This window comes from Rhincodon typus, chromosome 36, assembly GCF_021869965.1.
Source record: "Rhincodon typus isolate 14 chromosome 36, sRhiTyp1.1, whole genome shotgun sequence".
Taxonomy (NCBI): domain Eukaryota; kingdom Metazoa; phylum Chordata; class Chondrichthyes; order Orectolobiformes; family Rhincodontidae; genus Rhincodon; species Rhincodon typus.
In genome coordinates, this window is record NC_063367.1 from 6,355,938 (window position 1) to 6,373,116 (window position 17,179).

At 43.9% G+C, this 17,179-nt stretch overlaps 1 protein-coding gene across 1 annotated transcript; it reads left to right on the top strand.

Annotated features, from left to right (window-relative positions):
• Nucleotides 1–354: 354 nt before the first annotated feature.
• Nucleotides 355–10,998, top strand: gtf2a2 (general transcription factor IIA, 2; the record flags this gene model as incomplete). The annotated part of the gene is made up of 3 exons (XM_048617028.1): nt 355–465; nt 6,979–7,105; nt 10,728–10,998. Coding segments are annotated over 3 exons (264 nt in total), but the record flags the coding sequence as incomplete, so codon positions are not given.
• Nucleotides 10,999–17,179: the final 6,181 nt, after the last annotated feature.

Here is a 17,179-nt window from a genome sequence, read left to right on the forward strand (position 1 = left end):
CCCCCCCCCCCCACCTTCTCCACCATACCCCCCGACCTCGCCCTCCCCACTGAAACCCCCATTCCCTCTAATTCTGCCCCTCCCCATCTGCTCTGACTCCCTCTTTCCCCTTTCCTCTGACCCTTGATTCTTTCTGGCACCTTCCTGCCTGAGTCTCCCTCCCTTTCTTCTCTGAGCAGTGTCCCAAAGCTATTGTCACCCCACTACCACCCTCTGTTCCACCTTCAGCCCCCAAATAATCTCTCCCACCTCTTGATCTCTCAATCTCTTCCCCCACCCCCAACTTCTCACGTTTTTGCTGGGACAGTATTGTTACTCTAATTATTCTGGTGCTCATAAACTGTATGTTGCTTCCCCCAGTCCCAGCAGATCACCCCTCAGCTGGCTCTGCAGGTCCTACTACAGTTTGACAAAGCAATCAACAACGCCTTAGCCCAGAGAGTTCGGAATCGAGTAAACTTCAGGGTGAGCCAGTTCCCCCATCCTCCTGTTTTCCCTCTCTCCCCCACTCTCTCTCTCTCTCTCCCTCCCTCTGCCGTCTCATGGTCTTTTGTTTATCGTGTTTGTGTTTCATGTGGTTCCACTGCATTCACAGCACAGAAAGAGCCCGCAGGACATTTCTGTTCCTCAGCAATGTCCAACGTGTGCCGTATTCTATCAAGGATGTACTTGTACTGGAGATGTTACAGTGAAGGTTCACTAGATTAGTTTCTGGATTAAGAGGAATGTTCTGTGATTTGAGACTGAGTCAATTGGACTTGTGTTCTCTGGAGCTCAGAAGAATGAGAAGTGATCTCACTGTAATCCCCAGGATTGTGAAAAAAGCTTAACTGGTTAGAAACTGAGTGGTTGTTTCCCCTCTTGCTGGGAACTTTGGAACATGGAGCACAAGATCAGGATAAGTGGATGAAATCAGAGATAGCAAGAACTGCCGATGCTGGAGTCAGATAACATAGTGTGAAGCTGGAGGAACACAGCAGGCCAGGCAGCATCAGAGGAGCTTCTGAAGAACGATCCTGACCCGAAACGTCAACTTTCCTGCTCCTCTGATGCTGCCTGGCCTGCTGTGTTCCTCCAGCTCCACATTATGTTATCAGTGGATGTAATGTTTACAATTGAGATGAGAAGATGTTTCCTTACTCAGGGAGCTGAGAATCTTTGGCATTCTCTAACTCGGAGGGTTGTTAATGCTCCATCCCACATTTTAAGACTGAATAGGCAAGTTTTTGATTTCGGAGAATTGAGAGTTGGGGAGCAGGCAGGAAGTGAGTCAAGTAAACAAAAAACCAAAAGAACTATGGATGCTGGAAATCAGAAACAGAAAGCAGAAATTGCTGGAGAAACTCTGCAGGTCCAGCAGCATCTATGGAGAGAAAGCAGAAATTAATGTTTTGGGACCAGTGACCCTCCTTCAGAATACAGTTTTGCCTCCACAGATGCTGCCAGAACTACTGAGTTTTTCCAGCAATTTCTGTTTATGTTTAATGGGTGATAGTCTATTGCTGCTCTTTCTTCAGTAACTGTGTTCTGATTTCATCAACACAGCCTCATGTGGAATCACAGCTTTACTATTTTAGTTTTTACTCAACAGGATGTGAACATCACTGGCAAGATCAACTTTTGTTGTCCATCCTCCGGTCTAAGTATATTGTTGAGGTCAATGGTATTGTTGGGAGTGTACATCAGTGCATGTAACAGTGGCTTAGAGGCAATATCATTGAATGCGTAATGCAGAGACCCAGGCTAATATCCTAGGGACACAGGTTGACCTTGAGCAGACCGGCTCATTCAGTCATTCCAGAGGACAGTTAAAAGCTAGACCCAATAAAAACAAAACAAAATAAAATCAGAAACAAGAAAATACAGAAACTGCTGGAAAAGCTCAGCAGGACTGGCAGCATCTGCAGAGAGAAATCAGAGTTAATGTTTCAGATCCAGTCTGAAGTTATACAGGAGCCAGACTGGCTTTCCTTTCCTAAAAGACATTATTGAACTGGATTTTTTTTCTTTTAAATGACAACTGATTAGTTTCATGATCACCATGAACCTGTGTCCCTTGGATATTAGCCTGGATCTCTGGATTATGCATTTAATGATATTGCCTCTAAGCTACTGTTACGTACACTGATGCACCCTCCCACCAGTACCATTGACCTCAACAATATACTTAGAGCAGAGGAGACAGAGAGGGGACCTGGTTGAAATACATAAAATAATGAGGGGCATAGATAGGGTAGACAGGAAGAAACTTTTCCCCTTGATGGAGGGATCAGTGCCTGAGGGATAGATACAAGGTAAGGGGCAGGAGCTTTTGAGGAGACGTGAAGAAAATCATTTTCACCCAGATGATGATGGTGGGAGTCTGGAACTCACTGCCTATGAGGGTGGGAGAGGCAGAAATCATCAGAATATTTAAGTATTTAGATGTGTATTTGTGATGCCAAGGCATACAAGGCAATGGGCTAAGTGCTGGAAAATGGGATATTAGAATAGTTAGGTGGTTGTTTTTTGAGCAAGGTGGGCACAATGGGCCAAAGGGCCTTTTTCCCTGCTGTAGTTCTCTGACTCTATAACTACTCGCCTGTAGTAGAAAGCTCTATACTTAGGAAAGAGGTTTCAGCTATGCTGCTGTTTGTGTTTCTTCAAAACTGGAAACATCTATTGAGACATACCCCTTCCAACCCATTCATAAGTTTTCCTTTTTATATTTTATTGCATCTTCACTTTGAATTTTCTCTCTTTGCCTTCATAGTTGTTATTTCTCGTTTTGTGAACTTTGATTTCCATGGGCCTAGTTTGTCGAGAGAGTCACTACTGATTTTGTTTTTGTTAGAAGCAGATTACTAGAGTGTCGCAGATTGTTGACCGGCATTCCTTTAGAAAGAACGTCCCATACTATTTGGAACAAATTTTGACCATTTATAACTGCACAGGCAGCCAGTTCAATTCTCTCCCTGCTATAGGAAAGATGTTGTTAATCTTGATAGGGTGCAGGAAAGCTTTACAAGAATGTTGCTGGGGTTGGCAGGTTTGAGGGGCTGAATAGGCAGGAGTTATTTTCACTGGAGCGTCCGAGGCTGAGGGATGACCTTAAAGAGGCTTATAAAATCACGAGGGGCATGGATAGAATGAATAGCCAAGGTCTTTTTCCCAGTGTAAGGGGAGTCAAAAATTAGAGGGCAAAGGTTTAAAGTGAGAGGGTAAAGATTTAAAAGGGATCTAAGGGGCAACTTTTTCACACAGAGGGTGGTGCGTGTATGGAATGAGCCACCAGAGGAAGTGGTGGAGACTGGTACAATTACAACATTTAAAAGGCATCTCGATGGGTACATGAATCAGAAGGCTTTACAGGGATATGGGCCAAATGCTGGCAAATGAGACCAGATTAATTCAGGATATCTGGTCAGCATGGACAAATTGGACTGAAGGGTCTGTTTCCATGCTGTACAACTCTATGAATGTAACTCTAAGTGCAAACAAGCACAACATCAGATATGTAGTCAGAGAGTGAGGCTGGGAGGGCAGGGGAAGAGAGAATGTTTAAGGGAGGTTTTGACTGAGGAGAGGGGAGTGAGATGACACCAAACACTCAGGAATTGAGTTGCCTGATGGTGTGCTCACTTCAGGATGATTTGATTGAGTTTTCAGGAAATGAAGGCTATTTAATTTCCTGTAGTTGGGTACACAGAACAAGAACGTAGCCCGAAATATAGAACCTGATCTTTCAGGGGTTAAAGTAGGAAGAAGTTTGGAACTTTCACCCGCAAATGATAACTGATATTTGATCAATTGTAATTTTTGGACTGAAGTTGATATTTTTCTTAACCAAAGACGTTAAGGCATGGTGGCAAATATGGGTATATGGAGTTACGGGATGGCAGACCTTGCTAGAGAGGTCAAATTGCCTGCAGTGACCTTCGTGTAACCATTGGGAGTTCTACAGGGTGAGGTTTATGATTTGGATAACCCGTAATGTAATGAAACAGATGATCCAGAGGTCCAGACTAATGCTGTGGTGACGAGGTCAAGTCCCACCACAGGTACTGGAGGAATTCCTGGGTATGGCTTGACTCATTGGCATCTCAGACCCACCAGAGGTGATGGCATTATACAATACAGTTGGGATGGTGTTACCCTGAGAGTTCTGAAAATTGATTCTAACCCATGGACAGGGAAGCCTCCTGCTAATTATCTGCAGCCCTTCCTCCACCTCCGCTGAGGAGTCAGTCCTTCCCCCATGTCGAACATTACTTGGAAGAAACACAAAGTGTAGCACGGGGTCAGAAGCTACTCTGGGTGCCCGTCATTAAGAGTGGCTCAGTGATATCATTACTGATCGAGCTGGTCAAATCCTAAAGGGCACAGCTGCTCGACTGCCCCGTGGCAGGTGGCAATAGAACCAACAGGAGGGAAGTGTCTACTTGACCTCATCCTCCCCAATCTACTTGATGTATTTGATCTGTCTATGACAGTATTGGTAGAAGTGACAACCAAAGTCCTTATGGAGACTATGACTTGTCTTCACTTGGACGATGCTGTCTATTATGTGGCAATGCCACCATGCTGAATGGGATTGGCTTAGAAGAGAGCTGTCGTCTCAGAACGGGACAGCCGTAAGGCACCGTGAGCCATCGTCAGCAACACAATTGTATTTGAGCACAATCTGTAACCTTGTAACTTGGCACATACCTTGTTTGACCATTACCAACAAACCAGGCTAGCAGTGTAGGAGGGCATGCCAAGCATAACACCAGCTATAAGTCAAAGTGAGATGCCAATCTGCTACACTAAACAAAAGAAGAGTATGAAATAAACAGTGTTAAGCAATCACGCAACTAATAGGGACGTGCAGGCTTCCCATATCCAGTAGTGAACAATGAACAACTAATACGTGGCGATGGCGCAAAACCATTCCCATCCCCACATGGTGAGGCTGAACTGTCTGAGTCCAGCTTCAGTTAGAAATGCTGAGTGGATGATTCATCTTGGCCTCCTCCTGTGGTTCTCAGCATCATAGACACCACAAAGCAACCAAGTTGATTCATTGCACGTGAGGGTCTAGATACTGCAAAGGTCATGGGCTGTAGTGCTTCACATTGAGCTGTGCCCCCTTGTCGACCTGTTCTAGTCCAGCCAAACACTGGCACCAACCAAGCAGTGTGGGAAGTTGCCCAGACCTGTCCTGTCCACAGAAAGCTGGACAAATCCAAGCTGGCTAATTGTTATCCCCTTCAGTCCAGTGTATCAGTATCACTGCTATGAAGCAGCATTTATTCAGCGACAACTTACTCACCATTGTCCAGTTTATGTTTTGCTCCAAGCACGGGCAAAAGAGCTGAACTCTAAAGGTGAGGTGTGAACATCTGCCTTTTGACATCAAGGCAGCATTTTACTGACTGAGGCATCATGGAGCCCTAACAAAGCTAGTGTTGGTGGGAATCAGGGAGAAAGCTCTCCATTGGTTAGAGTCATACCTAGCAAAATGGAAGATGGTTGCAGTTATTGAAGATCAATCATTCTCCGTCCCAGAATGTTGCTGCAGGTTTTCCTCATGGCAGCATCCTAAGCCTAACTAACCTCAATGTTTTATGCGATGGTCCCTCCATCATTAACTCACATGGGGACGTTCATGGATGTTTGCACAATGTTCTCTTCATAAGAGCATTGTGGGTCCATCAACAACACATTGAGTCATAGAGGTATACAGCACGGAAACAGGCCCTTTGACCCAACTTGTCCATGCTGGCCAGGTTTCCTAAACTAAACTGGTTCCATTTGCCAACATTTGGCCCGTATCCCTCTAAACCTTTCCTATCCATGTACCTGTCCGAATATCTTTTAAATGTTGTAATTGTACCCCCATTACCACTTCCTCTGACAGCTTATTCCATACACGCACTACCCTTTGTGTGAAAATGTTTCTCCTCAGGTCCATTTTTAAATTTTTCCCCTCTCTCCTTGAGCCTATGCCCTCTAGTTTTGGACTCACTCAGCCCAGGGAAAAGAACTTGGCTATTCACCTTATCTATGGCCCTCATGATTTTATAAACCTCTGTAAGGTCACCCCTCAGCCTCCGATGCTGCAGGGAATAATGCCCTTCCTATAGCAGGGCAACCAGAATTGTACACAGTACTCCAAAAGTTGACTTAGCCATGTCTTGTACAGCTATAACATGACGTTCCCCCTCCTGTACTCCATACTCTACTCTGACTGATGAAGGCAAGCATTCCAAATGCTGCCTTCACCAGCCTATCGACCCCGTATCACCAGTTTCACGCAATGTACCTGAACCCCTAGCGCGCTCTGTTCAACAACGTTGCCCAGGGCCCTACTATTTACTGTGTAAGTCCTGCCCTGGTTTGTCTTACCAAAATGAAACACCTCACATTTGTCTGAATTAAACTCCATCTGCTATTCCTGCCATGAATTTGCAGCAGTTGCAAGAACATGACTTACCACTTTCTCAAGGGCAGTTAGGGATGGACAATAAATGCTGGCCTTCCCAGTCACTCCCACATGGCAAGAACAAATTTAAAACATCATAAAATTAGAGGCAGGGATATTTGTTAATTGCACATTGTTCAGTACCATTCAAGTGGCACTAATTTCGTTATTGGATAAAACAATTCTGATCATCATAAAACATACTGGTTTCAGTTAATATTTCATAAATTGTTCCATGCTATAAACCTGTCTCTATGTCACATTAATATGGAAACTATACAGTCTGAATTCAGTTTTGCAATCCACTGTGTCTAAATGTAAATGTTTGAGTGAGATTTGAAAAGGGGCGTTCAAATTGTGTGATCTGAAAACCTTAGGATGCTGGGATGGAATGTGCAAATCCTTTTGCAATCTTTCTCCAACTTGCTTTAAATCACTTTTGGGTTTGGCACCTTTTCCATCGCCCTTGTGCCAGTAGTTTATTGCTTAATACAATTGCTGACTTCCTTTACCATTTTGTTTTATTTTTGAAGGGTTCTTTGAACACATACAGATTCTGTGATAATGTTTGGACATTTGTCCTAAATGATGTGGAGTTTCGAGAGGTCACCGAACTCGTTAAAGTTGACAAAGTGAAGATTGTAGCATGCGATGGCAAAAGTGAGTTGGAATTTATTAAAATTGAATGCACCCTTTTCCTTGCTGTGATTTTAAAATCCCCTGAGAACTTATTAGCCCAAGTAGTAATCACTGTCAGATTGGTGCTCTTGCGTTTAGTTTTTTTACCCTGCATCTGTTCCCCATATTCCTGGCCCCAACTGCTGCTTCTGCTGGAGGCATCAGAAATGTGCAGTGTATTTTTAATCTGTTTTAATCCTTATGGACAGTACAGTTGGGGGAAGCCAAGCCCCACGCTAATACACCAAACAGCTGTTGGATAGCTTTTTGGTGTGTTAGAGAATGAATGAGAATCGGGTAAGTGAAGAAAGGCATCGTGGTGGGAAAGGTAAGGGGGCCGTATTTAGGTTGGCAAGGTGGGTAAGCTGACGGCTGGGTCAGAGACAGGGGTGGGAGATGGTCCAGTCTGGGATGGGGGCTGAGAGTAGGAAGGGGAATATGATGTGGCACATCAGGTCTAGGAGGGGGATGGTAAGGTGTGATTGGCTTTGGGTGGGGCTGGGGAAAGGTCAGGTGTCTCTCATGGGGATCGTTGAGAGTTACTGTTGTAGTTAGCCAGGATTTAGACTATTCAGGTGGGTTGGGACCACCCCCCCCCCCCCCCCCCCCCCCCCAAAAAATGCTCCATTTAAACCCAGTTTGCTGTGTTTTTGGAGAATTCCAGATGTCAGGTAATTGATTTCCCTTTGGAAGTTTAGACTTCCTGGATAATGACCACAGATCAGGACTTCTGCATGATCCCAATGCATGAATACAGCCTACACTTCAGCAATGTCAATCTTCTGTCGCAAGATCTGGGCCGTTATTCCAGGGGCTTAGTGGAATTTTTCAGCAACAGGAAGTTTATGCAGTACATCTTGAAAGTCTTTGTGTCACAGAATCACTGAATTAGTATGGTGAAAAAGAAGGCCACTTGGCCCATCATGCTTGCACTGGCTCTTCAATTGAGTATCATTACCGAATACCAATTTCTTGTTTCTTTTCGCCCATGTCCTTCTACATGATTTCAATTCAAATAATCATCCATTGCTGTCTTGAATGTCTGTGGGTCTCATTGACGTAGGAGGGTATTGAGAGGTTTTTGGTGAGTGTGTGGAGTGCTCGTGCTTCAGATATGACCGAAGTGAGACCTATAACGTTTCAGGCAAACAGTCTCAAGCAAAATTAGCCAAGCTTTCCCCACATTCTCCTCTTTTCCCATAACAAGTCTTCATGCTCCACACAAGCTGCCTCAATCAGACCTCTTCTCAACACCTTGTATGAAGACATTTTGTATTCTATTGACAATCTCTAACCTGTTACCCTTAACCCCTGTAGTAATAGCCTCCGTGCTAGCTTACCCTGCCCACTCTGGCTACTGATCAAAACCTGGTCAAAATCTCCCATTCTTTAGTTTTAAGCACTGCAGCATGATGAAATTGAAATGTGTTTTCACAGAAAAGACAAAAAATGCTTTATTATTTGAATGTTACTGAAGGAAGAGAATTGTAGCTGAAGCTTTTTATCTTCCAATTGACTTGACAACGTTATGTCAAATTTCAAAATATCCCAATTTAATGTGAAATAACCTAATAACTTATGGTGAAAAGGGGTGCTGATTAGTTGGCAAACTTAATCTGATTGGCCAAGGTGATGGTATGGGGAAAAACAAGAGGGATCTATAGAGAGGCTCCTTGTGTTTCTGGGTATTTCAAAACAGGAACAAGCCTTGGATAAAATTTTTTGTTTGTGTAGAACAGTCCTCGCATATAAATTTACATGCCTTCTATCAAATATAAAGAACTGTTGTGCAACATTGTTACTCAGTGGTTAGCACTGCTGCCTCACAGCGCTAGGTACCCAGATTCAATGCTACCTTCAGGTGACTGTGTGTGGTGTTTGCGCATTCCCCTCATGTCTGCGTGAGTTTCCTCTGGGTGCTTTGGTTTTCTCACACCATCACAGAGATGCGAAGGTTAGATGGATTGGGCAATTTAGCGAGGCCATAGTGTCCAGGGATGTGCAGGCCAGATGGATTAGCCATGGGAAATGCATGGGAACAGTGATGGGGTGGGTCTGGGTGAGATGCTCCTGGAGACTCTGTGTGGACTCGATGGGCCAAATGGCCTGTTTCCACGCTGTAAGGGTTCTGTGGTACGAATTTGACTGATTATCTTAAATTGGCTGTTAGCATAGTTGTTTTCTCACACACAAGGTTGTTCAGAAAGTGTTCCCCATTCACCGAATAACGTCTGAGTTGGTGATTTGATTTGGATTTTGAAAGTGTGGCCTGGTTGAGTACCATTTGTACTCTGCCTGATACAAGCTTCTGAATCTTCAAATATAGTACCTTCACCTCTGGAAGACCAAAGCCATTGCTTGCACTATTTTGTAACCACAACCTTCAAAACCATAGCATGCAGGTGATCATGTCCAAGGATTTGTTCCAGCTTGATCCAATGCTTTTCTCTGAGGGATATTTGCCCAATGTGGAGTTCCCCACTCCATCAGGTTCACCTCGAACTTGCGTTGAAAGGGACAAGTGTCAATGCATAAATTGTTGGAAAATTTTGTCATTTAGAAAGGCACGGGTTGATCAGGGAAATAGTACGGATTTGTCACTGGAGGGTTGTTTCTGACTAACCTAATTACAGTTTTTAAGGCAGTAACAAGGAAATTGTAACATAGTCTACACACACATAACAGCCTAGTTGTATGAACCAGCGAGATCCGATCGTAGGAGGCAAGTTGAATTATGACTGGAAGATTTTTCCATTAGAAATCCACAGGCCCCTTTCCATCGTATTTAGAAATGGCATGTAGACATAGTGAGCTGGAACGGGCCACTCAGCTCCAAGTCTGCTCCAGTATTCAGTACGATCATGGCTAGCCTGAGAATTCCACATTCCCACCTGCCTTGATAACCTATCGTCCCCTTGTTCATCAAGGCAGCATGGTGGTTCATTGGTTAGCACTGCTGCCTCACAGCACCAGGGACCCGGGTTCGATTCCGCCCTGGGGTGACTGTGGAGTTTGCACGTTTTCCCCATGGATTTCCTGCAGGTGCTCCGGTTTCCTCCTCCAATCCAAAGATGTGCAGGTTAGGTGGATTGGCCATGTTAAATGCAGGGAAAAGGGTAAGGGCTGGGTCTGGGTGGGATGCTGTTCGGAGGGTTGGTGTGGACTCGATGGGCTGAATGGTCTGCTTCCACACTGTAGGGATTTTATGAAACTATAAGAATCTGTCTACCTTGTCCTTAAATATATTCAAGGACTCTGCTTCCACCCCTCTTTGAGGAAACAACATTCCCCTTATGTCGGAATGTTTTCAGTAGCCAGTAGAGGGCACCTGGAATTCACTCTAAATGGTAGTGGAGGCCAAAGTCCTCATTGTATTGAGAAAAAGACATTGTGTATTCACATGATATTATGGGATCTTCAGGAAATGAGATTATGCTTGTTCTGTTTTGACCAGCACAGACATGATGGTTTGAATGGCCACTTCTTGTGCAGCAAATTTCCTCTTCTCCAGTTAACTGGAGTGGACTTATGTATCATCCAGTCCTGGTCTATTGGCGTTTTAAAGGATGAAGTGAATTTTCATGTTTTGTTTTTCAATCTATAGATACTGGTTCGAATGCTGCTGAATAATCCCAAAGTGGATGAAAGTCTTTCAGTGAAACAGCATCCACACCAGACATATTGTGAATAATCCTGGTTATTAGATAGCAGCTGCCTGATCTGTAACTGCTTCGACACAGAACAAGTAGTCGGGGGCTAAATGTATCCCCAAGGATGTACAATATCAGTGAGAATATTACTTTTTATAAATTCTACTTCTGCCTCTTTTTTTATGTTTGAAAGATAAACCTGTAATAAAGTTTTACTTAACTGTGTTCTTTGCTTGTCCTGGATAATGTCTTTTGGTTTTCTTCAGGGGTGGAATCTGTCATATTCTTGTGTTCTAAGCTACACCTCTCAGTATTAAATTGTGTAGGTTCAGTTTGCTCGGAAAATCTCCAGAGGTTTACTTCACAGAGAAGCTGAAAACTTGCAGTTAGGTAAACTAATCGAATCATGATGCTGTTTGCAGTGCTCATGGCTACTGGTCATGTGCTGTCATCCCAGACCTTGGTTCATAACCATACTCCACTTGGAGCAGTAATAAAATAGTGAACTCTCAGTTCCTCCCAAGCAACTGGGTGGATTAGTAAACGTGTGCAGGGTTACAGATGCTAGGGTGGGACTGTGGATCAGAGTGGGATGTCACACAGTCACACAGTCATACAGCACGGAAACAGACCCTTTGGTCCAACCAGGCCATGCTGACCGTAATCCCAAATTAAACTAGACCCATCTGCCTGTCCCTGGCCCATATCACTCCAAACCATTCCTAACCATGTACGAATGTATATGTTTTTTAAATGTTGTGACTGTGCGCACATCCACCACTTTCTTAGGAAGTTCATTCCGCACATGAACTATCCTCTGTGTATTAAAAAAAAAAATTGCCCTTCATGTCTTTTTTTTTTTATATCTCTCTCCTCTCACCTGAAAAATCCCCTAACCTAGGGAAAAGGCACCTACCAGTAATTCTATTTATACCCCTCATGCTTTTATAAACTTCAATAAGGTCACCTCTCAACCTCCCATGCTCCAGTGAGAAAAGCATAGAGTCATCCAGCACGGATGTTCTTCAGTGGGTTGGTGTACACTCGATGGGCCGATAGGCCTGTAGAGATTCTATGAAGTAGGGAATGGGTAATAAATGCTGAGCTGGCCAGTTACAGTACTGAAGGGAAAAAGAAGTGATCATGTGATCTGTGCTGTCATACAGGCTCAGACTGGCTCTCACTGAGCAGTCTCTCTCAGCTGGTCAGTAGTTGGTCTGCCAGGATTTGCACTTCATCCTTCTCCCCACCAGAGTGGTATCTCTGCTTCTTAATCCTGCTGCCCTCTCTCATTGTACCCTCACCATTACCATTTGAACTGGTGCCCTCGATATTTGCCGGTCAGCCAGACGGTCCAGGCTGCTGCTCAGCCCATACTTTGTGTGGTGGTCTGCAAAGCTAGACAGTCTGAGGGTGTCTGAAACAATCAGGTACAGCTCCCCTAGTGAAAGTCAGCAGCCTTCCTCAGGTAGCCTGCACTGTGTAAGAGGTGTAGCTAGGAAAAGACAGCTGCAAACAGAACTGTGATGCTGTAAATTAGAAACAAAAACAAGTTGCTGGAAAACCTCAGCAGGTCTGGCAGCATCTGTGGAGAGAAATCAGACTTAACGTTTCGGGTCCGATGACCCTTCCTGAGAACAATGTGTGGAGGGTGACACATCTTGTACGTGTTATCGGACAAGGGTGTTCTGCATCTTTTGAATTCAGGATTCATAAAGAGGATATAGCGATGGTTTGTAGCTGAGGTGAGGGATGGTGCAGTGATATGAGCGCCTTTTCGGGGGATCCAGTGTCTGTTTACAGGTACCTTTTCATAGACAGCTAGTCCAAAATGATAATGTTCCCAAATGAGGATGTCTCCTTAGTCACTGTCCAGGAGGTAAGCCTGAATCCAGGCTTCAGAACCACTTTTTAAAAATAATTTATTCTTCCATGGGATTTGGGTGGCCAGCACTTGCTGCCATTAATTGTCCTAGCCTACTACAGTTAGGTGTTAACCACGTGTCTGGAGTCACATGTAGGCCAGACAAGTTAGGGATGGCAGATTTCCTTCCCTAAAAGAACCAGACAGGTTTTGCAACAATGTTGTGGGTCAATGGGTTGAGGAGTGGCAGATGGAGTTTAAATTAGACAAATGTGAAGTGTTGCATTTTGCTAAAGCAGATCAGGGCAGAACTTTCACAGTTAATGATAGGACCCTGGTGAGTGTTGCTGAACAAAGAGATTTACGGGTGTAAGTACATAGTCCCTTGAAATTGGAGTCACAGGTAGGCAGGGTGGTGAAGGAGGCATTTGGCACTCTTGTCTTCATTGGTCAGAACATGGAGTATAGGAGTTAGGATGTCATGTTACAGCTGTACAGGGCATTGGTGAAGCCACTTTTGGAATACTGCATCTGATTCTGGTCTCCCTTGTATAGGAAAGAAGTTATTAAACTTGAAAGGGTTCAGAAAAGATTTATGAGGAGGTTGCTTGGATTGGAGGATTTGAACTATAGGGACAGGCTGAATGGGCTGGGACTATTTTCCTTGGAGCGTTGGAGGCTGATGGGTGATGTTATAGAGGTTTATAAAATCATGAGGGGCATGAATAGGCTGAATAGCCAAGGTCTTTTTCCTCCGGGTAGGGGAATCCAAAACTAGAGGGGCATAGTTTAATGTGAGAGGAGAAAGATTTGAAAAGGGTCTGAGGGGTGACTTTTACATACAGAGGGTGGTGCGTGTGTGGAATGAGCTGCCAGAGGAAGTGGTGGAGGCCGGTAAAAATTATAAACTTTGAAAGGAATCTGGATGGGTACATGAATGAAAAGGGTTTAGAGGGATATGGGCCAAATGGGGGACTAAATTCATTTAGGATATCTGGTTAGTGCTGATAATTTGGATCAAAGGGACTGTTTCCATGCTGTACAACTCTATGGCTCTATAACTGTCATGGACACCATTGCTAGTTTTATATTCCAGGTTTTGTTAATTGAATTTTAATTCAGCTGGCTTCTGTGGTGGGCTTTGAACTTAAATCCCCAGAGCATTAGTCTGGGTCTTTGGATGAGTCAATCCAGTAATGTTACCGCTGTGCTGCTGCCTCCCCAATGCTAGTGGACTATCAAAGTTCTTCACTTAATCCAAAGGCATGAGTTTAGTCAGATTCTAGAATCCAGTCAGTCGTGGTTTTATTTTGCCCTTCTGTACTTTTAGCTGAGGAAAGCTGCACACTTGTTTTCTGAAAATACAGTGAACTTGCTAACACTGAATCAAACCAACAGTTGAGGTAATCGATAGGGTTGGAGAGTGAGATCTTCAGATAGGTCTATCCTTTTGCTGCTTGTCTTTTCCGATTTGCTCTGTTGGCATAACGGCGTGTTAGGTTTCTTTAATTTTTCAAAAGAAATGCAGATTGGACCATGACACATGCTTCAAATTCTCCTGTAGCTACAAAGGCAGTTAAGCTGAAAAGTGCAGTAATTGCACAGTATTTTTCCCAAGAGCCTCTTTATAACCTCAATAGTTCTTTTGATGCATCTGAGAAAGATGAATTATATTTAGTACCTTGGGCGTCACTGATTACAGTTTCGGGCGTTTATCTCTGAAACCCGTTTTGCTTCTGTTTGGATGCAGTTATTTTAATTACAACTGGATATGTTTCTTTTCTGCCATTATCCTAATGTTTACACATTACACTTTAAAGTGCAGCCCATGTTGAACAAATTTGGAGCCACTGTCAATCTCTTAGATGTCTCTTTTCTGAAACATCTCTCTGCAAGCTTGATTGTCAGATCCATCCAATCCTGGAAGAAACATAGGAACAGGAATAGGCCATTCAGCCCTTCGAGCCTGCTCCACCATTCAGTATGATTGTCCAACTCAATATCCTGTTCCCACTTTCTCCCCATGCACTTTCATCCCTGTAGCCCTAAGAACTCTTTCCTGGAAACATTGTGGTTTGACTTCAACCACATTCTGTGGCAGAGAATTCCATAGCCTCCCCACTCTCTGGGTGAAGAAATTCCTCCTCATCTCAGTCCTGAATGGTCCACCCTGTATCATAGAATCATATAGCACGAAAACAGACCCTTCGGTCCAATTGGTCCATGCCAAACACTATCCCAAACTAAACCAGTCCCGCCTGCCTGCTCCTGGTGCATATCCTGCCAAACCTTTCCTATTCATGTACTCGGACTGTGAATCCCTGATCTCAGGTTGAAAAGTTACAGGCAGTCTGGGAAGAAGACCCCGTTTCTGCTCTCAAACATTTATCTGTCAAAGTTTAACACATATAACAGGTTATTTTAAAGTGACTCACTGCACACACACACACTTCACAAATTTAGTTACAGCTCACAACAACATCTCCTTAGTTTCCAAGATCAGAAACAGAGGGATTGTGAAACTGACAGGACCAGGACACACCACCACTTACTGCACATTTATCGAGTACAAAGAGACCAAAACCTTATGGAGTTTAGCTGAGTGGGATTATTAATACTAAAATATATAGGGAGGATTGTACACAGTAGAAATTGAGGCTGCTTCTCTTAGCTGAAGAGTTGAAAACCATAGTTAAGGTCAGCATTCCCTCTCCTTTTCTTCCCTGTGGACCTCTGTGGTCAGGACGATCCATATCACAACACCAATCACTGTGGGTGGAATGTGGAGTGGCTGCCCATCTGCAGCTTAGAGGGAGCATTGATCATAGTCACAAGATAAGGAGTTGTCTAGTTTGGTTTGAGGTGAGGAGAAATCTCATCATTTACTAGTTTGTGGATGACACCACCGTAGCAGGTCGGATCTCAAACCACGCCGAAACAAAGTACAGGAAGGAGATAGAGTGCTTAGTGGCATGGGGTAAAGACAACAATCTCCCTCAATGTCAGCAAAATGAAGGAGCTGGTTGTTGACTTCAGGAAGTGGTGGACACGCCCCTGTCTGTGTCAATGGTGCTGAGGTGGGGATGGTCGAGAGCATCAAGTTCCTAAGAGTAAATATCACTAACAATCCATCCTGGTCCGTCCTCACCGATGCTATGGTCGAGAAAGCAGACCATCACCTCTACTCCCTCAGGAGGCTAAGGAAATTCAGCATGTCCACAATGACTCAATTTTTGTAGATGCACCATAGAAAGCATCCTATCCGGATGCATCACAACATGGTCTGACAACTGCGCTGCCCAAGAACACAAGAAATTACAAAGTGTTGTGAATGTAGCCCAGTCCATCACACAAACCATCCTTCCTTCCACTAACTTCATCCACACTCCTACTTCCTCAAGAAAGCAGCCGACATAATCAAAGACCCCTCCCACCTTGGTCGCACTCTCTTCCTCCCTCTTCCATCGGGCAGAAGATACAAAAGTTTGAAAGCACACAGCAACAGATTCAAGAACAGTTCCTTCCCCGCTGTTATCAGACTTATGAACAGACCTCTCATATGTTAGAGTTGATCTTTGCCTCCATCTTCTCTGTAGCTGTAATACTATATTCTGCATTCTGTTCTATCACCCTGATGTACTTATGTAAGGTATGATTTGCCTGGATAGCACGTAAAGCAATACTTTTTACTGATTTCGGTACACGTGACAACAATAAATCAAATCAAAAATAATTCCGGAGGCTATGAATCTTTTGAATTCTGTACCCCAGGGGGCAGCAGACACTCACTCATCGAGAATATTCAAGGCTGAGATCAATGGTTTCTAGGGCTTATGCATTTGAAGTAGAGGATACACACAGTGAATGATGGAGCAGGTTCTCAAGCCTTTGTGGCTTCCTCCTGTTCCTATATTCATGATTTTTATGTTTTACGTTTACATTCCCAGACAGGGGACATCAACAGATACACTGCACATTCCCAGGCCCAGCAATTTTAGCAAAATTCTGTTCTGTGACTGAGGTAGTTTCAGGACAACCAGTGCTAGTTATAAAAGAAAACCAGAATTTCTGTCAGTGATGCCCACATCTCACATTTTTAAAAAGTGGGACCAACATGAAAGAGCCAGTGAATAATGGGCCGAATGGACTATGTCAGCACTGTACTATTCTATAATGCCCTTTGGTCTGGTACTACATAATCCTGTACAACTTGACGAGATTCAATGTAAATCCATGCAATTTTGAACAACTCGGAACATCCTCACAACTTTCAGCTCTGCATTAGGTACCATGCACAATCAGCACTGTCATTTATACTGGCAAGTTTCCCCCATGACCCCAATAATCTAAGACTACAGTTTGCTCCACTACCTAATTACAAGAAAATCTAACCTGTAGGATCATTCCCAGTGTTGCATTCTGTTGATCTCACACATGGCCCATGTCCTGTCTTTCAGAAGATGCATTTTTTTATGTTCCTGACTGAGGCTCTCCCAGTTGAATTCCACAAAGTACATGATCAAACAAGGTGCAAGTTTTAAT